General features: G+C 47.2%; 1 protein-coding gene across 1 annotated transcript in view; it reads left to right on the forward strand.

Moving 5' to 3' along the window:
- Positions 1–21,138, forward strand: part of LOC311325894 (protocadherin-15-like) — a gene marked incomplete at both ends in the record, with an annotated part of 380,555 nt that overhangs the window by 90,680 nt on the left and 268,737 nt on the right. The window contains 3 exons of the mRNA XM_084458712.1: positions 4,114–4,284; positions 18,832–18,940; positions 19,113–19,225. Of these exons, the coding sequence (XP_084314838.1) occupies positions 4,114–4,284; positions 18,832–18,940; positions 19,113–19,225 (393 nt within the window). The remainder of the gene's footprint in view (positions 1–4,113; positions 4,285–18,831; positions 18,941–19,112; positions 19,226–21,138) is intronic.

Raw genomic sequence — 21,138 nt, forward strand, 5'->3', positions numbered from 1 at the left:
AATAAACTTTATGAAAATGAATGATGGAAACCATGTTTTTTTAGCCTACATACAGTAACACATCACAGGAATGTTGTAAAATTGTATTGAGCCAAATAAAATATAGGGACTGTCCATAATATAAATTCAACATTTTCTTATGTTAAGGAGCAATATTTTCTTATTTAAAGGAGCAATTTGAGTACATGGCTTCTCTGGCTGACCCAACACTATAGGATACCAACAGATATTAGGCGAATTGATTAATCCAGTGACACAGGTAATTAATTAAGGTCCCCTTCTATTTAGTGTGTCACAGCCATCTCGTGCTTTGTGTATACATCAATGCATCCTTGTATTGAATCAAAGGAACCAACGACGACGCCATCCGCGTAGCCATTTGGTTCATGTTAATCAGGAACAACTTCAGTCCTGACCCATTTTATTGTGTGTAGAGCATTCTTACAGGTAGGAAATATTGACAGATCCATGGTTTAAGCACAATATAACTGATAGTAGGGCATTCTGAAGGTCATTTCCTACCTGAATGTCTATCAGAATGCCCTATAGTGTGTTTAATTGATGGTTAACGCATCCTGTTATGTTAGAAATGTCAAAATGCCTATCAACATTTCCTACCTGACAGAATGCTCTACCCATGAATTAAGCACAATAAAAAGGGTCCTAGGACATTCTGATAGACATTTCCTACTTGACAGGATGGCTACCCATGAATTGAACATAACATAATGGATGGTAGGTCATCCTGAGGAGGTATATGCCAACTTCTTAGACAAAATCAGTCACCATTTAGGTGTCATCATCATCATCATCATCATCATTAGCTATCATTATTTTTTTTTCCTGGGCTTTCAACAAGGCCCAGACTAGGCTTATTTGTCCCGATTAATGCTCTGTATTGTATTTTTGTACACTTAAATGTATGAATTGGAACTATCACAAAATCCCTCCTTCACTCCTAAATACTGTAGATCAGCAGATGACCTTTAGTAGGCATAGCTTCCTCTATGTTAATATTAGACGCTTGAAAACGCCATCAACAAGGGACAGCTCCACTAACGATGTACCTTACGATGTATCTTAAGACGCCCACTAAGGGATAGTCTGGGAAACACTTGTAGGAAACACAGGTCCTTTGCTAAGGTACTGTATACCTTAAAAAGCGTCGTAGGTCGCTAAGGTACATCGTAACTGGGGACCGCGGCCCAGAGCTGTATCTGGGGCAAGTTTTTTTTTTTTTTTTCCTAGGAGGGCGACAGAATGTTCACGCCCCAAACAAATGTAATTGGCCATGTGTCACTATTTTACTGCCCGGCCCTGCCTTCTGATCTTTACCTTAACCCTTAGCCCCTGCCTAAACTTAACTGTCACAACAACAATGACCAATGAAATTAGTTACTGTAGGGGCGTGAACATTCTGTTGCCATCCCAGGAAAAAGAAGAAGAAAAAGTCTAGCTTCCTGGGGGCCTAGTACAACGGCCTTCACTCCGAGAATGTCTCTGTGTTTAAAGTCTAGCTTCTTTGGGTCCTAGCTCTGTTAATTAATGTCTTGATCTCAGGGGCGGCCATTCACAATGCATTGTTAAAGGACAGAGTCGAGTGGGAGTGGAGGGGGAGACTTCAGACTCCACCAACAGATAAACAACATAGATAGATAGATAGATAGATAGATAGATAGATAGATAGATAGATAGATAGATAGATAGATAGATAGATGGATAGATAGATAGATAGATAGATAGATAGATAGATAGATAGATAGATAGATAGATAGATAGATAGATAGATAGATAGATAGATAGATAGAAAGATAGATAGATAGATAGATAGATAGATAGATAGATGAACAAGGAGACTCCAGACTCTACCAACATTTTAGGTACAGCTGAAAATGGTACCAATACATGGTACTTTGTCACAACTTTGGTGTTGGTTGATTATTATTAGAATGTACTGTATTTCGGAATGTTCTAGTCTGTGTGCTTTCATGCCCACTAGGAAACACAGGCTGTGACTTTGACAAAGTCAATTGTAGAAAATCAAAAACACACCGGTAGCTCAGCAAGGCCCTTATTTACTGCCTGCTTTGCCTAAAAACGTGAGGCTGTCTAGATTACTGTTACCAGCTCTACATACTGAACATATCACCTTGGATTCACAGTAATTAAGGCTTTTACAATGGGAAGGGCAAGCACACTCACACTCCTAACAGACAAGTGGAGGGAGAAATATTGGAAATCAAGCAGCGCTAATGAAACATATTTAAAAGCTAAAATGTTAATTAATGCATTTTTGTGAGTGCTTGCATGGTATGGTGTATTACTCATGGTCATTAGGCACAGAGAGTCCCAGGGTATCCTAATATCAGACTCTGGAACACTAGCAGAGGGAATACTTGATTTAAAATGGACTTCAATTAGAGTGAGATTGATTTTAAATTGTCTTGGGAAGAGAGAGGGAGTGGAAGAGGGAGAAGGAGAGGGATGGAGAGAGGGAGAGGAAGAGGGAGAAGGAGAGGGATGGAGAGAGGGTGAGAGGGAGTGGAAGAGGGAGAAGGAGAGGGATGGAGAGAGGGAGAGAAAGAGGGAGAAGGAGAGGGATGGAGAGAGGGAGTGGAAGAGGGAGAAGGAGAGGGATGGAGAGAGGGAGAGAGGGAGTGGAAGAGGGAGAAGGAGAGGGATGGAGAGAGGGAGAGAGGGAGTGGAAGAGGGAGAAGGAGAGGGATGGAGAGAGGGAGAGAGGGAGTGGAAGAGGGAGAAGGAGAGGGATGGAGAGAGGAAGGACAAAAGGACGTCCGTGTAGACAGATATACAGAGGAGACTCATTTATTGTTTTTTCTCTCTGGTCTGCGACTCCCCGGGAGAAATGGAGGGTGAAGGTGTTCATCTCTTTGGTGGCTTGTCTGTGCTCTCCTCTCCCCTAACAGTACAGATGGAGAGGGAGGAGAGGGGGGGCGCTTTAGTCAGGGCTCAATTATACTGACAATGTGGCGCTCAGTTACTTGAAAGCAGTGATACTGGGAGAAAGGATGAGGGGTACTGCAGAGAAGCTAAATGAAGTACTTCATTCTCTTCCCAGAGAGAGAGAGAGAGAGAGAGAGAGAGAGAGAGAGAGAGAGAGAGAGAGAGAGAGAGGGAGAGAGAGAGAGAGAGGGAGAGAGAGGGCGTTTGTATTTCAGTCCTTGTAATTTTTCTGTGCTGGTTCATTTCTTCATTGAGGTAAGTGAGGCTTGGATGAGTTCCCTCTCTGTGGAGAGTGAGTGAGGCTTGGATGAGTTCCCTCTCTGTGGAGAGTGAGTGAGGCTTGGATGAGTTCCCTCTCTGTGGAGAGTGAGTGAGGCTTGGATGAGTTCCCTCTCTGTGGAGAGTGAGTGAGGCTTGGATGAGTTCCCTCTCTGTGGAGAGTGAGTGAGGCTTGGATGAGTTCCCTCTCTGTGGAGAGTGAGTGAGGCTTGGATGAGTTCCCTCTCTGTGGAGAGTGAGTGAGGCTTGGATGAGTTCCCTCTCTGTGGAGAGTGAGTGAGGCTTGGATGAGTTCCCTCTCTGTGGAGAGTGAGTGAGGCTTGGATGAGTTCCCTCTCTGTGGAGAGTGAGTGAGGCTTGGATGAGTTCCCTCTCTGTGGAGAGTGAGTGAGGCTTGGATGAGTTCCCTCTCTGTGGAGAGTGAGTGAGGCGTGGATGAGTTCCCTCTCTGTGGAGAGTGAGTGAGGCTTGGATGAGTTCCCTCTCTGTGGAGAGTGAGTGAGGCTTGGATGAGTTCCCTCTCTGTGGAGAGTGAGTGAGGCTTGGATGAGTTCCCTCTCTGTGGAGAGTAAGTGAGGCTTGGATGAGTTCCCTCTCTGTGGAGAGTGAGTGAGGCTTGGATGAGTTCCCTCTCTGTGGAGAGTGAGTGGGGCTTGGATGAGTTCCCTCTCTGTGGAGAGTGAGTGAGGCTTGGATGAGTTCCCTCTCTGTGGAGAGTGAGTGAGGCTTGGATGAGTTCCCTCTCTGTGGAGAGTGAGTGGGTCATATTGAGGGTTGTTTCAATCACCCTTGGATACCGCTCGCTTCAAACTTTTGCTCATTTAAAATGAATGTTTCCCAGCAGCCGGTAACCGTGGTGTCCTTCCCCAGGACCGTGCTCCGTACTTCCCCAGCCGCCGGACGGCCACCACCACGCTGACCCTGGACGTGCTGGACGGGGACGACCTGGGGCCCATGTTCCTGCCCTGCGTCCTGGTGAACAACACGCGCGACTGCAACCCCCTCACCTACCGCACCGTCATCCCAGAGTTCACAGCTCCGGTGAGGACCGCAACACCCTGACACCCTGACACCCTGACACCCTGACACCCTGACACCCTGACACCCTGACACCCTGACCATGGCTGAGCTGCTAAACAGAACCACGCAGAGCCACACGGAACCGTAGTAACACACAGAACCACACAGGACTATTCAGAACCACACAGATAGCAGTAAACACAGAACTGCACAGAACTACACAAAACTGCACAGAACCACACGGAACCAAAGTAAACACAGAACAACACAGAACCACAGAACTACACAGAACCACACAGAACCACAGTACACAGTCAGGAGGAGAGGATGAGGGGTCTGGAAGGCCGTCCCCCCCGCCGGCTGGAAGGGAGTCTTGGGTCCCTGCTGGTCACCAGCACACCTGGAGACACACTCACCTGGTCACCAGCACACCTGGAGACACACTCACCTGGTCACCAGCACACCTGGAGACACACTCACCTGGTCACCAGCACACCTGGAGACACACTCACCTGGTCACCAGCACACCTGGACACACACTCACCTGGTCACCAGCACACCTGGACACACACTCACCTGGTCACCAGCACACCTGGACACACACTCACCTGGTCACCAGCACACCTGGAGACACACTCACCTGGTCACACACTCACCTGGTCACCAGCACACCTGGAGACACACTCACCTGGTCACCAGCACACCTGGAGACACACTCACCTGGTCACCAGCTCACCTGGAGACACACTCACCTGATCACACACTCACCTGGTCACCAGCTCACCTGGAGACACACTCACCTGATCACACACTCACCTGGACACACACTCACCTGGACACACACTCACCTGGTCACCAGCACACCTGGACACACTCACCTGGTCACCAGCACACCTGGGGACACACTCACCTGATCACACACTCACCTGATCACACACTCACCTGGACACACACTCACCTGGTCACCAGCACACCTGGAGACACACTCACCTGATCACACACTCACCTGGACACACACTCACCTGGTCACCAGCACACCTGGAGACACACTCACCTGGTCACCAGCACACCTGGACACACACTCACCTGGTCACCAGCACACCTGGAGACACACTCACCTGGAGACACACTCACCTGGTCACCAGCACACCTGGAGACACACTCACCTGGTCACCAGCACACCTGGACACACACTCACCTGGAGACACACTCACCTGGTCACACACTCACCTGGTCACCAGCACACCTGGACACACACTCACCTGGTCACCAGCACACCTGGACACACACTCACCTGATCACACACTCACCTGATCACACACTCACCTGGTCACCAGCACACCTGGGGACACACTCACCTGGTCACCAGCACACCTGGACACACACTCACCTGGTCACCTGATCACCTGGAGACACACTCACCTGGTCACCAGCACACCTGGACACACACTCACCTGGTCACCAGCACACCTGGACACACACTCACCTGGTCACCTGATCACCTGGAGACACACTCACCTGGTCACCAGCACACCTGGACACACACTCACCTGGTCACCAGCACACCTGGACACACACTCACCTGGTCACCAGCACACCTGGACACACACTCACCTGATCACACACTCACCTGGTCACCAGCACACCTGGACACACACTCACCTGGTCACCAGCACACCTGGAGACACACTCACCTGCCCATTCTGTCTCAGCATGACGATGATGATGATGATGATGATGATGATGATGATGATGATGATGATAATGATGTTGATCCACCGGAGCAGCAGTGAGAGATGCAGGATGACTTGGCTCTAGATGACTTGGCTCTAGATGACTTGGCTCTAGATGACTTGGCTCTAGATGACTTGGCTCTAGATGACTTGGCTCTAGATGACTTGGCTCTAGATGACTTGGCTCTAGATGACTTGGCTCTAGATGAAAAAAAGTAGACTGAATTCTGAACAGAGAGAGAAGAGAGGGAAGGAAAGGCAACAACTGGTGGGATAGAAAAAAATAAGGAGGAACAGAGAGATAGAGAGAGAGAGAGAGAGAGAGAGAGAGAGAGATAGAGAGAGAGAGAGAGAGAGAGAGAGAGAGAGAGAGAGAGAGAGAGAGAGAGAGAGAGAGAGAGAGAGAGAGAGAGAGAGAGAGAGAGAGAGAGAGAGAGAGAGAGAGAGAGGGATCCTGGGGATGGGGAGAGATTGTAACAACACATCAGATGTCACGTGAGAAAGAGAGAGAAGATTAGGGCCTCAGGAACAGCAAGGTTGCAATCAAAGATGAGCATCAAAGTGGGCGTGTGTTTGTGTGAGTGTGTATGCATGTTTGTGTGAGTGTGTATGCATGTTTGTGTGAGTGTGTATGCGTGTTTGTGTGAGTGTGTATGCATGCTTGTGTGAGTGTGTATGCGTGTTTGTGTGAGTGTGTATGCGTGTTTGTGTGAGTGTGTATGCGTGTTTGTGTGAGTGTGTATGCGTGTTTGTGTGTGTTTAATTGAGTTTAGCTTATTACATTCATTCGTCAGGGACCATAATACAAAACCATTAATCTCACTCAAGGAGAAGATATGCTTTGTTCCAGATTTAGATACTATCTTATCTCCATCTGCAGTCCCTGGCCAGGTCAACACACACACTAACACAATTAATACAAATACAGGTTCAAAACACACAAACATGTTTAATTTAAGCAATTGACCACGAGAGGCAGTGGGTTTACCACAGCTACGGGACGTTGTTAGACCCGACGCGATAGCTGTAGAAAGAGTATTTTACAACGGCTGCTAGCCAATCGGAATCAAGTATCCAAACTCTCCGTTGTAGAATTGATCATAGATTAGTCATGGATACCAAATGTAGTCCAAGATCAGCCATATTTGTGCCCTACACAGGTGTGTCAATTTGTCTGATTGCATAGGATTCTATCACTAGAGCCAATTAGACCACTTGATACACCTGTGGAGGACACAAAGATGGCAGGTCTAGGACTACATTTGGTCCCCATGAATATAATAAGATCATATAATAAAGGGATCAGTGTGTTATAAAATACAGACACCGTCTGTGTCAAATTAATGTCGACAACATTGATTTCTTACAATCCCTTCTTTTTTCTATCACAGGGAAAAAAACAATTGGACATCTCTACATGTTTTCAAACTGTCAGGGAGCTTGTTCCATTCCTGAATGGCAGATTGGGCAGCGTGTCTTTGAGGGATCAATCTCCCCTCGACCTGGAAGCTCTGCTCGTTTGCTCAGTGGAGCTGAACACAGCTCCTCAGCGGAGCAGCAGCATGATGGATTATCTAAACTAAACACACATCTGAATGCAAAATGTAGTCAATTCATACTTCACAAATATATCACATGATGATACGTTCATGATTTTCTGCCCAGGACTTTCAGGGTTTATGAAGTGACCTAATCGGTTTTCAGATATTCTTCCTGAGACTAACATGATGCTACGGTGCTTCCTAGGCGATAGTCTTCCTGAGACTAACATGATGCTACGGTGCTTCCTAGGCGATAGTCTTCCTGAGACTAACATGATGCTATGGTGCTTCCTAGGCGCTAGTCTTCCTGAGACTAACATGATGCTACGGTGCTTCCTAGGCGATAGTCTTCCTGAGACTAACATGATGCTATGGTGCTTCCTAGGCGATAGTCTTCCTGAGACTAACATGATGCTATGGTGCTTCCTAGGCGATAGTCTTCCTGAGACTAACATGATGCTACGGTGCTTCCTAGGCGATAGTCTTCCTGAGACTAACATGATGCTACGGTGCTTCCTAGGCGATAGTCTTCCTGAGACTAACATGATGCTACGGTGCTTCCTAGGCGATAGTCTTCCTGAGACTAACATGATGCTATGGTGCTTCCTAGGCGCTAGTCTTCCTGAGACTAACATGATGCTACGGTGCTTCCTAGGCGCTAGTCTTCCTGAGACTAACATGATGCTACGGTGCTTCCTAGGCGCTAGTCTTCCTGAGACTAACATGATGCTACGGTGCTTCCTAGGCGATAGTCTTCCTGAGACTAACATGATGCTACGGTGCTTCCTAGGCGATAGTCTTCCTGAGACTAACATGATGCTACGGTGCTTCCTAGGCGCATTTGTAAAAAAAAAAAGGCTCACTACCTCGTATGGCTAAATCATACGTACGACTTCCTGAAAACAAGTATTTACTCCTAATAATCAAGACTCCTTATAATCAAGACTCCTTATAATCAAGCAAATGCTAATTAGTTCGGAAACTGTGTTTTTCACACCTTGTCCCATCTATCTACGAAATGGTTTGAAAACGAGCAGTCTTTTAAAGTTCTAACACAAATTCTTCCTCCTGAATTCCCTATTGGTTGTGGGCTGGTCTATCTGAAGGTTTTGTAATCATTGATCCGCTCACCTCGCACGTTTGAATCCAGGCTGGAATGATTTAGATTTAGAATGGTTGTTAGTTATTCAGCTTTAAATAGATAGTTAACTACTTTATGTATTTGCTGTTTTCGGAAACAGTATTGTCTTAGCTCTCTATGCATTTAAAACAATATAATAAATGCATGAAGGATAGCAGCTATCAATCTAGTTGTTGTCTTTTTGTATCCATGCAGTGGGGGACATCCAGAACTGTGAGTAGGAATCATGGATGTATTAAAAGTAGGAATTTATTATATTACTGCAGTTTTTCTGCTGGGCGGACACTAAAATATTGTATTATATATATATATATATATATATATATTGCCATCACAATATACTGCAGTTTTTCTGCTTGGCGGACACTAAAATATTGTATTATATATATATATATATATATATATATATATATATATTGCCATCACAATATACTGCAGTTTTTCTGCTGGGCGGAACACATTCTGTAAGTGGAACACTTCCGACAAAACACCTGCAGCCCCCAGACCACCATGTGCTCGTCTCCTCTCCTTGTTAATGATGAAGTCGGCAAGGCCTCAAATAGTCTACATCAAACATTTGCCTTTATTAACTTCAGTGTTTCTTGAGTAAAGAAAAAGCTGAAGCCTACTTGAAAGGCACACCATATAAGATTAATTATGTCCATAGTCAACTACACTGTGACAACAAAGATACATTTCATTCATTTTATTTCAACAACTGGAAAGGGTGCTCAGAGAGCACAGGGCTCCGCCCATGCATGCATTGTGTTGGTGTAATCGAGTTGAAATGGTTAAACTCACTCCTCAGTATAAATATAGCACACTTGCACCATTGAAGAGTGAGCTTTTTGGTGGTGTAACTGATTGTGGTGTTTGAGAGGTGGTCATGTATGAACACAACTGAACATACTTGTATACTCGTGTAATTTTTTACATTAGCCATTATAGACAATAACAGAAGACATAAGTAGAAGGAGGAGGGGTAGAAGGGCACTAGCCCAGTGTCCATGTCTCTGAGAGGGGTAGAGGTGCACTAGCCCAGTGTCCATGCCTCTGGGAGGGGTAGAGGGGCACTAGCCCAGTGTCCATGTCTCTGGGAGGGGTAGAAGGGCACTAGCCCAGTGTCCATGTCTCTGGGAGGGGTAGAGGGGCACTAGCCCAGTGTCCATGCCTCTGGGAGGGGTAGAAGGGCACTAGCCCAGTGTCCATGTCTCTGGGAGGGGTAGAGGTGCACTAGCCCAGTGTCCATGTCTCTGGGAGGGGTAGAAGGGCACTAGCCCAGTGTCCATGTCTCTGGGAGGGGTAGAGGGGCACTAGCCCAGTGTCCATGTCTCTGGGAGGGGTAGAGGGGCACTAGCCCAGTGTCCATGCCTCTGGGAGGGGTAGAAGGGCACTAGCCCAGTGTTCATGTCTCTGGGAGGGGTAGAGGGGCACTAGCCCAGTGTCCATGTCTCTGGGAGGGGTAGAGGGGCACTAGCCCAGTGTCCGTGTCTCTGGGAGGGGTAGAGGGGCACTAGCCCAGTGTCCATGTCTCTGGGAGGGGTAGAAGGGGACTAGCCCAGTGTCCATGTCTCTGGGAGGGGTAGAGGGGCACTAGCCCAGTGTCCATGTCTCTGGGAGGGGTAGAGGGGCACTAGCCCAGTGTCCATGTCTCTGGGAGGGGTAGAAGGGCACTAGCCCAGTGTCCATGTCTCTGGGAGGGGTAGAAGGGCACTAGCCCAGTGTCCGTGTCTCTGGGAGGGTAGAGGGGCACTAGCCCAGTGTCCATGTCTCTGGGAGGGGTAGAAGGGCACTAGCCCAGTGTCCATGTCTCTGGGAGGGGTAGAAGGGCACTAGCCCAGTGTCCATGTCTCTGGGAGGGTAGAAGGGCACTAGCCCAGTGTCCATGTCTCTGGGAGGGTAGAAGGGCACTAGCCCAGTGTCCATGCCTCTGGGAGGGGTAGAGGGGCACTAGCCCAGTGTCCATGCCTCTGGGAGGGGTAGGGCACTAGCCCAGTGTCCATGCCTCTGGGAGGGGTAGAGGGGCACTAGCCAAGTGTCCATGTCTCTGGGAGGGGTAGAGGGGCACTAGCCCAGTGTCCATGTCTCTGGGAGGGGTAGAAGGGCACTAGCCCAGTGTCCATGTCTCTGGGAGGGGTAGAGGGGCACTAGCCCAGTGTCCATGTCTCTGGGAGGGGTAGAGGTGCACTAGCCCAGTGTCCATGTCTCTGGGAGGGGTTCTAAGTTGGCTTATGCTCCACCCCTCCATCAAGTTTTGTGAAAATCGTTCTGGTAGTTTTTGTGTAATCCTCAGATATTATTTTGTTTTACATGCATAGAAACATAAGATAATAGTGGTTGCTTAAAGCACAAATAGATAAAATGTATATCTAAAATGATATCTAAAGCTGACTCAATTCTTAATTGTAACAAAGAGCCAACATTCTCTAAAGAAAAATCTATATCTTCCTCGCGGCTCGAACCCGCAATAAAGATTCAAGAGACTAATGCCTTAACCGCTCGGCCACCAGGCGATGGGTAAGCCTAGCAGAAGAAGTAACGACTAGAAAGCGTTCTCAGAGCACAGGGTTCCACACATGAATGTGTAAGTTGGTAAAAATATATAGATATTGTAAGAAAGCAGCATGGTTTGACTGTCCCTGTCTTTTTTCATATGATATCAGAGTGCATTTAGTAGAAAATAGTTTGTGGGATGTTCTAATTGCTCTGGTAGTTTTTGTATAATCCTGCTATGTGATGGATAAAACATCTTGTTTGCTTCAACACTCAAATTAAAAAGAACACATAGTTAGTGAAACCTGACACTCAAGGGGTAAAACCTCAGCCCAGATGTGCAGATAGTTTATGATTTATATGTAGGCTAATACCACAGGATCCAGGCTAAGAAAATGTAACCTTTCCTAATAGTGTTTATCTGATTTGTTTTTCATGAGTCAGATGTGATTTTGTTTTACATGCATAGAAACATAAGACAATATTAGGCGTAATCAACGTGTGACTGGAGCTGATACGTTTGTCCGTCAAAGTTTGTTTTTCACCATAATATCTTTGGTCGCCTTTTTGGATACAGGAGGTGAATACCTCGTTACTTGAACATAGTAAGTATTTTAAAAACTGGACGTTGGATTCTCGCGTTACGAGTTGAAACGCATTGTGAGAGCTGCTAGCTAGCTAGCTAGTCAGCTAGCCAGCTAGCAAAACAAGCCACTTCAACCAAGCTATGCCTGTCTAGCTGACGTCATTGGAGATCACCTACCGAAGCTCTTCAATCGCAGCGGGTCCTTTAGTGGACCCAGGCCGGTAAGTCTCCATTCAAGTTGCTTCCACGTTGCTGAGGATTAAACGGCCTGATCTGACTACTAGAAATACACAATGGGCTCTCTTGTAGAGCCCTTGTGCGTAAGTGTTGCTCGCGTATTGGCAGACTTTCCTCTCCCCTCAGGGATTACCAGTGGGCGTGATGACACCACACCCCAATGCCCCCGACTGTGCTGGATGCCTCCAGCTCAGCCACAAAATCAGAGAGCTGGAAGGCAGAATCTCCACCCTCCATTCCATACATCAGTCTGAGCTAATCCTGGACGCATTGGTTCCAGACCCAGCGGACAGCCACCCCCCTCCACCGCTGCAGCCCCAGAGCCCTGGGGTGGGAACTACACCCCTGATGAGCACCCACATCTCATGACTGGTCCTGAGACCAATCAGCGACCAGGGCAGTCATGTTCCACCCCGCTGGCCTCCAACCCCTGGACTATTGTTGAGGGCAACAACAGGAAGCGAGGCAGGACCCCCCCCGCTCGCTAACTCCTGAACCCCGAGGACTATTCTCCTGAACGTCGAGCAGTCACCCCAGAGGGTCAGAGAGGTTGTGTCGGATGGAGCAGCTTTCCCCCCGACATGGCCAGCACAGCGCAGAGCAGCCCTCCTTCCCACTCCCTCCATCCAGCCACCCCACCCCTGCCCGCCACGCCGACCCCGGGGCACCGGGGCACATGGAGGGGCCTCCTCCAGGCCTGGTAGGCCCACCACCACCCCCCCACCCTCTGTGCTCGTTGTCTGATCCTCCATGGTGCAGCACTGTTCCGAAGGCCGAGACCTGCTCCTTCTCTGGTGCTAAGGTCATGGACATCGATGCTCGCATCACCAACCTAAATACATATGTGTTAAAGAAATAGACTTAGCACTTAAGACATAACATAGATGGATTGTTGATTTACCAAGTAAGGACAATGGCATGGTAAAAATGTGTCTAAATGCCAAACTAACTGCCAAGAGGTCAGCTGAATTATGTGGTACGTTTGTCAGTCTGTGTGTGTGTGTGTGTGTGTGTGTGTGTGTGTGTGTGTGTGTGTGTGCGTGTGTGCTTCAGACATAGCATCAAGGGCCAAAATTGAGCTCACACACACACAAGGGAACCTGAGAAGAGAAAAGTTAACGGTGTTGACATAAGAATATAGTCATATTTGGTAAGGACAAGTGAGAATTACTTGAGCAATAACATGAGCTCAAACACACACATGCTCACAAACACACATACACACTCATGCACACACTCACACACAGACGCACAGCATACTATAAAAAAGCAACACAGATATTAAATCAGGCAACCTGGAGCAAGCTCCTGGAATATATTTGTCTAACGGCTAAGAACATTTATAGAGCTATAAATTACATTAAATTACATTTTCAGGGCAAGAAAGGCTAAGAGCATCAGGTCCAGGCCTAAGCCAGATGTTGACTAATGTGTGTCTGTGTGTACGTGTGTGTGTGTGTTAACTAAATACTACAACATCAACAGCTGACACGGGGGTATCAATCGAACTCAGGGTGGTTTGCGGGCAACAGTGGGGCATCCACTGGACCTGGTTAGAAGATAGGAGGGAGAGAGAGAGAGAGGCACTAGGGGAGGCAGAAAACGGTTAGTAGCACACTGAGCCTTTGAAGAATTAGCCTAATTAGCCTAATTTGAAGAACCCTTTAAAATCTTCACTTATTGACCTTATCTTCTCTAATAAGAGTGATAAAATCTCTGCATGTGGAGTGCTTGATTTGGGTATTAGTGATCACTGTCCTACTGTATGTATTCGTGATACACATGTCAAGAGAACCTCTTTTCGTATTATAATTAAGAGAAACTTAAATAATTTTAATGAACAAGCCTTTCTTCATGACCTTTATAACAGTGGTATTCATTCTACTTCTGCTATCCCTGATGTTGAACTAGCTTTAGAATTTTTTATTTTCACTTTCTTGTCGGCAGTAAATAGACATGCCCCCTTCAAAAGGTACCGAGCAAAAAACAGATCCAGTCCCTGGTTTACCCCTGAACTATCATCCTTGTTTTTGTCTAGAAATACAGCGTGGTCTCTCGCTAGACGTACAAACGAGGCCTCACATTGGGCTGCATTTAGAGTCCTTAGGAACAAATGCACGTCTCTCGTGAGAAAAAGTAAATCTGACTATTACTTGAATTTGATCACTAACATTTATTCTAATCCCTCTAAATTTTGGAAGGTGGTAAAAGCTTGTAGCAGCAATTCTTCTAACTCTGTACCTACTGAGGTTAAATTTGATGACTGTTTTATAAATGATCAAACTGAGATCTGCTCTGCTTTTAATAGACACTTTGCTGCGGCTGGCCATATTTTTAAGGATGACGATGTTGGATCCCCTTCTACAAATGTTAATCATCTGTCTCTGGAGCAGGCTCACGTGCCTACCCATAATGCTGCTTCCCAGTTCTCTTTTAGTCCTGTGTCTCCTAGTGTGGTTCTTGAAGCTCTCCTAGCCATTGATCCCAAGAAATCCACTGGTGAAGATAACCTGGATCCTTTCTTTCTCCAGTTATCTGCCCCTTTAATTGCTGAGCACATATCACATATTTTTAATCTGTCTATGTCTTCTTGTGTTGTCCCTAGAGTTTGGAAAACTGCGCAAGTTCTCCCATTGCATAAAAGCGGTGAAAAGAATGACCCTAATAATTATAGGCCAATATCTAGGCTGTCTTGTTTGGCTAAAATGCTGGAGTCAGTTGTAAATTGTCAACTCAAAGATTTTCTCTCACACCACTCCATTTTATCTTTGCACCAATCTGGTTTTAGATCCAACCATAGCACTATCTCAGCCATCACTTTGGTTACAGATAATATAGTTTCTTCCTTAGATAAAAGAAAACATTGTGCTGCCCTGTTTATTGATCTGTCTAAGGCCTTTGACACTGTTGACCATCCTTTACTGTTAAATCGATTATGTAGCATTGGCCTAGATGGAAATACATGTAACTGGTTCCAGAATTATTTATCTGATAGATCTCAATGTGTGAAGTTAGGGGGTGCCCAGTCGGACCTTTTGCCTATAACTAAAGGTGTTCCTCAGGGGTCAATTTTAGGTCCTGTGCTATTTACCATTTACATCAATGATATTGTATCCTCGGTTAGTGGTTGTCAATTTCATCTTTATGCTGATGATACCATTCTGTATTGTGTTGCTGACTCTGCGGAATTAGCTATTGAAAAATTGCAACTTTCTTTTAATGCTGTTCAAGATGCTCTTGTGTCTCTCAAGTTAGTTCTTAACAAGAACAAAACCAAATATATGTTGTTCTCTAGGGCAAGAGATCTTGACCATAATAGTCTGCGCATAACTGCTGCAAATGGATCCTTTATCGAGAGAGTTTCAGAATATAAATATCTGGGCATTTGGCTCGATGATAAATTAACATTCAAATTTCACATTGATAATCTTGTGACCAAACTACGGCAGAAAATTGGCTTCTTATATAGGAACAGAACTAGCTTTCCAATGCTTTGTAGAAAGAGGATTATCGAAGCAGTCTTTTTATCTGTCCTGGACTATGGTGATGTAGTCTATAGACATGCCTCTGCTTCTACTCTCAGATCTTTAGACACTGTCTACCACTCAGCTCTTAGATTCATTACAGGAGATAGCTATAACACGCATCATTGCTCCCTGTATGAAAAGGTTGGCTGGCCGTCCCTTTCTATGAGACGTGAGAAACATTGGTTTTTATTTATTTTTAAAGCTCTTATTGGTAAGCAACCACCTTATATTACTTTTATGCTGGATTGGAACTCTGGGTCTTATCTAACCCGTTCCAGTGAGGTGCTCCTGCTCAAGGTTCCCAGAGCTCGTTCCAACCTAGGAATGACTGCTTTTACTGTCAGTGCTCCAAACTCCTGGAATGCCCTCCAAAGCACTTTTAAAATGGCTACCCTCCCTTCGTTTGGTCATTTTAGAACTATGGTTTCTGAATTTTGCACATCTTACTGTAATTGTTTTTAGCTGTATTTCTTGTTCTGTTCTTATTTATTTTAACTTATTTTACTCTATTTTCATGTTGTGCTTTTAGTGTTATTATTGCCTTACCTCTGTTTTATTCATGTTTATCTTTGTACTATTTTATCTCTCTTACTCGTCGTCACTGTAAATGAGGGCAACCTCAGTGTCCTTCGAGTTTAAATAAAGGTTATTGAATTGAATTGAAGCAACACAGATATCAGAACAGAACAAGCCTGTTTCAGGGCAACCAGCTTCTGTACACAACTTGATATACATAGAGTGCATAGCAGGATATACACCAATGTATACAGAGGATTCACAGGTAGGTTTGAGGCTGCCTTTCTGTGTCTCAAGGTCCTGGCTAGTGATTGTAGGCTAGGTCGAAAAGGTACGTCTTGAGATCTCGCTTGAAGACCTCTGTTGTTTCGACCCTTCTTAGGCACTCCGGTAGGGTGTTCCAGAGGTTGGGGGCATAGAAACTAAAAGCTGCCTCTCCGTGTTTCTTGGTCCTGGCCTTTGGAACTGTTAAAAGTTCAGTACCTGAGGATCTGAGTGGTCTGTTGGGCATGTACCTAACAAGCATGTCTGAAATGTATTGTGGTGAGTGACTGTGGAGAGATTTATAGACTAGTAATATAATTTTAAAGTCCATTCTAGAGCTGACTGGTAACCAGTGTAGTGATTTTAAGGCTGGCGTGATGTGTGCCCTTCGTCTAGTCTTAGTGAGGACTCGTGCTGCAGCATTCTGTATCATTTGTAGCTTAGAGATTGCTTTCTTTGGTAGGCCTGCTAGTAGAGCATTGCAGTAGTCCAGCCTGCTTGTGATGAAAGCATGCATTAGTCTTTCGGTGTCAGCCTGAGAGAGAAAGGGTTGCACCTTGGCATTGTTCCTTAGGTGGTAAAAAGATGTCTTTGTAATAGACATCTTTGTCCACGCCACGGACCCCACAATTCAGCCCCTGAGTGGGCTAGAGACGCACGGTCTTCGCCGGTGGGTGCATGGAGATTGCCTGGTCCGTAGTAGTTCTAGCAGTAGCTGTTACATACAGCTGCAGCAGCTAGCCCACCTCACATTTTCTCCAGGAAATGTACTATCTAGTTGTATTTAATTCTCACGTTTTCACATTTCACGTCATCTATGTGTTATGTTGATTCTACCTGCTGCCGTCCAATGAACACATCCACCCTATGGACACATCCACCCTATGGACACATCCACCCTATGGACACATCCACCCTATGGACACATCCGTCCTTTCGACACATCCTTCCTTTCGACACATCCTTCCTACCACACAGTGATCACACATTTCATATCATGAGGCGACACGTCACACACATGCAACGTTCGTGGTCGACCGGTGGAAATTGTTCTCTGCATTCCTGGAGCAGCCAGGAACAGTGGGCATCAATCATTCATGGCGCCCGGGGACCAAGTCCAAGTGCTCAGTCCAGGTCTTGGTCAGGGTGGACTGAAGAGCCTCTTCTGCATGTTTTTTGTATTGGGTTCTTTTTGGGGGGGAGGAAACCCTTGCGAGCACGGGGAGAACATGCAAACTCCGCACAGAAAGGCCCAGAGACCTTCTTGCTGTGAGACAGTACAAGGTCCTGCACCACCGTGCCACATGTGAGCAATTTTGGGGTTCAGTGCCTTGCTCAAGGACACTTCGGCACACTCCGGAAGCTGGGATCGAACCGGGACCGTTGAGGTTCACAGCCGGCCGCTCTACCGCCTGAGCTACGTTCCGTAGACACCCGTCCTATTGACACACCCGTCCTATTGACACATGCACACCCGTCTTCTCGACACATCCACGTCCATTATATCGACACATCCACAAGGAGGTTTATCTCCTCATAACCGCTAAGTGTGTTGACGTGTGTTTGTTTCTGTCCTCATGGGGTGTTTTCGGTTGAGGAAATGGCTGCTGAAGGAGGGTATCAAAGCTAATCATCATTGTACACAGCCTGCAGGATTTGATTTAGTGCACCTGCAGTCATTGTAAAAGTGAAGGGTGTGAGTGGTGTTAGGATGAGACGTATAAATGTCCCCCTAAGGGAAGGACTCTGCCTGTTAACGATGAGCTCTCCTGTGCTAAGGAAGTGCAGCATAAACCCCCTAAGCATTCTCTACTTACAGCCTTAGCCATGCTGACTCTGCTACAGGGGGCTAGGGAAGGGTTAGGGTTAGGGTTACAGGGGGCTAGGGAGGGACAGACATCCTTCCAGCTGCTACGCACATCTCATTGGAGTTCTAGGCCTCTGTGTACTGTACACCATATGTGCAGCTATGCTCGGGGATGTGGAGCTAGCTAATTAGGGCGGATGTCTATGGGGCAAGTGAGCATGGGGGGTTGTGCCCACAGCACAACAAACAGATTAGCTGTGATGCATGGCGCTATTAGGCATGTTTAGAGCCATGCTGGGGATGGCCACAGCTAATAGCTCAAGCCTATTAGATGATTATAGTAATTGTATTCAATGTACAGGGTCTATCAGATTGGGACTGACGCAAGCATGTTTGTAGGGGCATTACTGTCAATGGGATTGCACTGTATAGTATGTTATCCTCTTTCACATAGGAACTATGGGTTCGATACTGTACCCACACATGCTGGGATGTACAGTACTGGAACACCAGTGCCATTAAAGGAATGTTGTAGAACACATGCAGAGAATGCCATTTACATGCAGTAGCACACACAGCACTGCACTGTAGGGAGGCAGCAACATGTTTCATTTCATTTCAAACCTTTATTTACTCGTGAAGCACTGTGACTGTGCACTGCAGCATCGGAGCGTTCTGCTCCTGTTTTCGTGTCCCTGACTCCGCCTCCCCATCTTATTCCAGAGTGAATTAAACCCGCTGACGGTGACTCCGCCCATCAGAGCCGTGGACATGGACAGGAACATCCAGCCACCGTCAGAGCGGCCTGGCATCCTCTACTACATCCTGGTTGGTAGGTTAAGCACACCACACTCCTCTGTTTACACACACACACACACACACACACAGACAGTTATATAAACTATGCACTCTAGCTCGTGTAATTGTAGTACTGTGTGTGTGTGCACGCGTGCGTGTGTGTGTGTGCGCGTGTGTGTGTGCATGTGCTCTGTTGTCTATTGCAGGGCATCCTGCATCATATCCAGATTATTTCTCCTTAAACAAGACGACAGCTGAGCTGCGTGTTCTGCGGCCGGTCAGCAGAGACCTGTACCGCTCCTTCACCCTCATCATCAAGGTAAACCACCCGCCCGGGCGCCCAGGAGAGACACCAGGAGAGACGTTCTCTAAATGTTCTCGCTCAGAGGAAAACGTTCTCGCTTGGAGGAATGTCAGCAGGCAGTGAGAGAGGCTGTAGGTGGCGTTCTTATGCCTCCTGACGAGAGAAAGAGGGATTATGTGGGCGGCGAGGCAGAGCACAGCTCAACATCACCCTGAACAAAACCTCCCGTGTGAATCTCTGTCTGAGAAAGGAGAGCCAGACCACGGTGCTGTAGCCCGCTGTGCGTGAGCAGGAGGAGAGAGGGAGGGAGGGAGGGAGGGAGATACAGGAGACGAGAGAGATGATGATGTGTGAAGAAGCGTTTCAGGGAGTGAGATAGCAGCCTGATCTAGCTGAGTCACAGACGGAGAGAGAGGGGGACTGATGAAGATAGAGGGACATGGCTCAGAGAGGGGGGGGGGGGGGGGGGAGAGGTGGAGGAGGAGAGGTGAAAGGCTGGGGGTCGGACATGGCTCAGAGAGGGGGGGGAGGGGGGAGAGGTGGAGGAGGAGAGGTGAAAGGCTGGGGGTCGGACATGGCTCAGAGAGGGGGGGGAGGGGGGAGAGGTGGAGGAGGAGAGGTGAAAGGCTGGGGGTGGGACATGGCTCAGAGAGGGGGGGGGGGGGGTGAAAGGCTGGGGGTGGGACATGGCTCAGAGAGGGGGGGGGGGGAGGGGGGAGAGGTGGAGGAGGAGAGGTGAAAGGCTGGGGGTGGGACATGGCTCAGAGAGGGGGGGGGAGGGGGGAGAGGTGGAGGAGGAGAGGTGAAAGGCTGGGGGTGGGACATGGCTCAGAGAGAGGGGGGGGGGGGGAGGGGGGAGAGGTGGAGGAGGAGAGGTGAAAGGCTGGGGGTGGGACATGGCTCAGAGAGAGGGGGGGGGGGGGGGGGTGAAAGGCTGGGGGTGGGACATGGCTCAGAGAGAGGGGGGGGGGGGGGGGGGTGAAAGGCTGGGGGTAACAGCAGGGGAGCTGAGGAGGGATTAGAGCTGCCTGCCTGTGGAGAGCCTGCAGATAGAGAGACGTTCCCAGCCTGCTGCCTGCCTGGGGAACACTGAGACATGGTACTTAGTAAGAGACGCTGAGGAGAACAGGAGTGGACGTGTGCCTGGGGTGGGTCTACAGACCTGGGGTGGGTCTACAGACCTGGGGTGGGTCTACAGACCTGGGGTGGGTCTACAGACCTGGGGTGGGTCTACAGACCCGGGGTGGGTCTACAGACCCGGGGTGGGTCTACAGACCCGGGGTGGGTCTACAGACCCGGGGTGGGTCTACAGACCTGGGGTGGGTCTTGTTGATAATTATTTTCTTAATATAACTGGATTAAGAATAAGAGCACGCGAGTGGTCGATTCAGCTGGTTAAAACAAGGACGAGAGCTTTATTCTCAAATACGTTTGCAAGCGGTCTCTCACAACAGGAAATGGATTCCAGCAGAGAGCCCCGTCCAATAGAGGCGGAGCCCTTTTAAAGGAACAGTGTCGTGACATGATATTTGACCAGCTGCTCTGGCAGGCACATATGGCAGTGAGAAGTTAACTAAGGTGTGATTCCCACAAACATTGTAAAATAATTAAACAGAGGAAACAGGAACATCAATAGAATAAGATAAACAGAAACCTATCTTGGCGTGAACACATGGTGATGAGTTGAAATTCTTTAACAATTCCCCAATCTTGTGGGTAAAACATCCACAACAATAATAAATGAAAGAATCAACCATGTGGAATCAAATTATAAAATATCATCATAAGCAAGGTAAAAAGATAACATGATACTAATCTAATACAAATTTCATATATTCATGAGTGGAAAAAAAAAAAACCTCTTTCTTTTGAGAGGAAAAAAAACTTAACTTCAAGTTTCAAAACAATTCAAAATCCTTATTTCCAAT

The sequence above is a fragment of the Borostomias antarcticus genome (assembly GCF_949987555.1).
Source record: "Borostomias antarcticus genome assembly, chromosome: 25".
NCBI lineage: Eukaryota > Metazoa > Chordata > Actinopteri > Stomiiformes > Stomiidae > Borostomias > Borostomias antarcticus.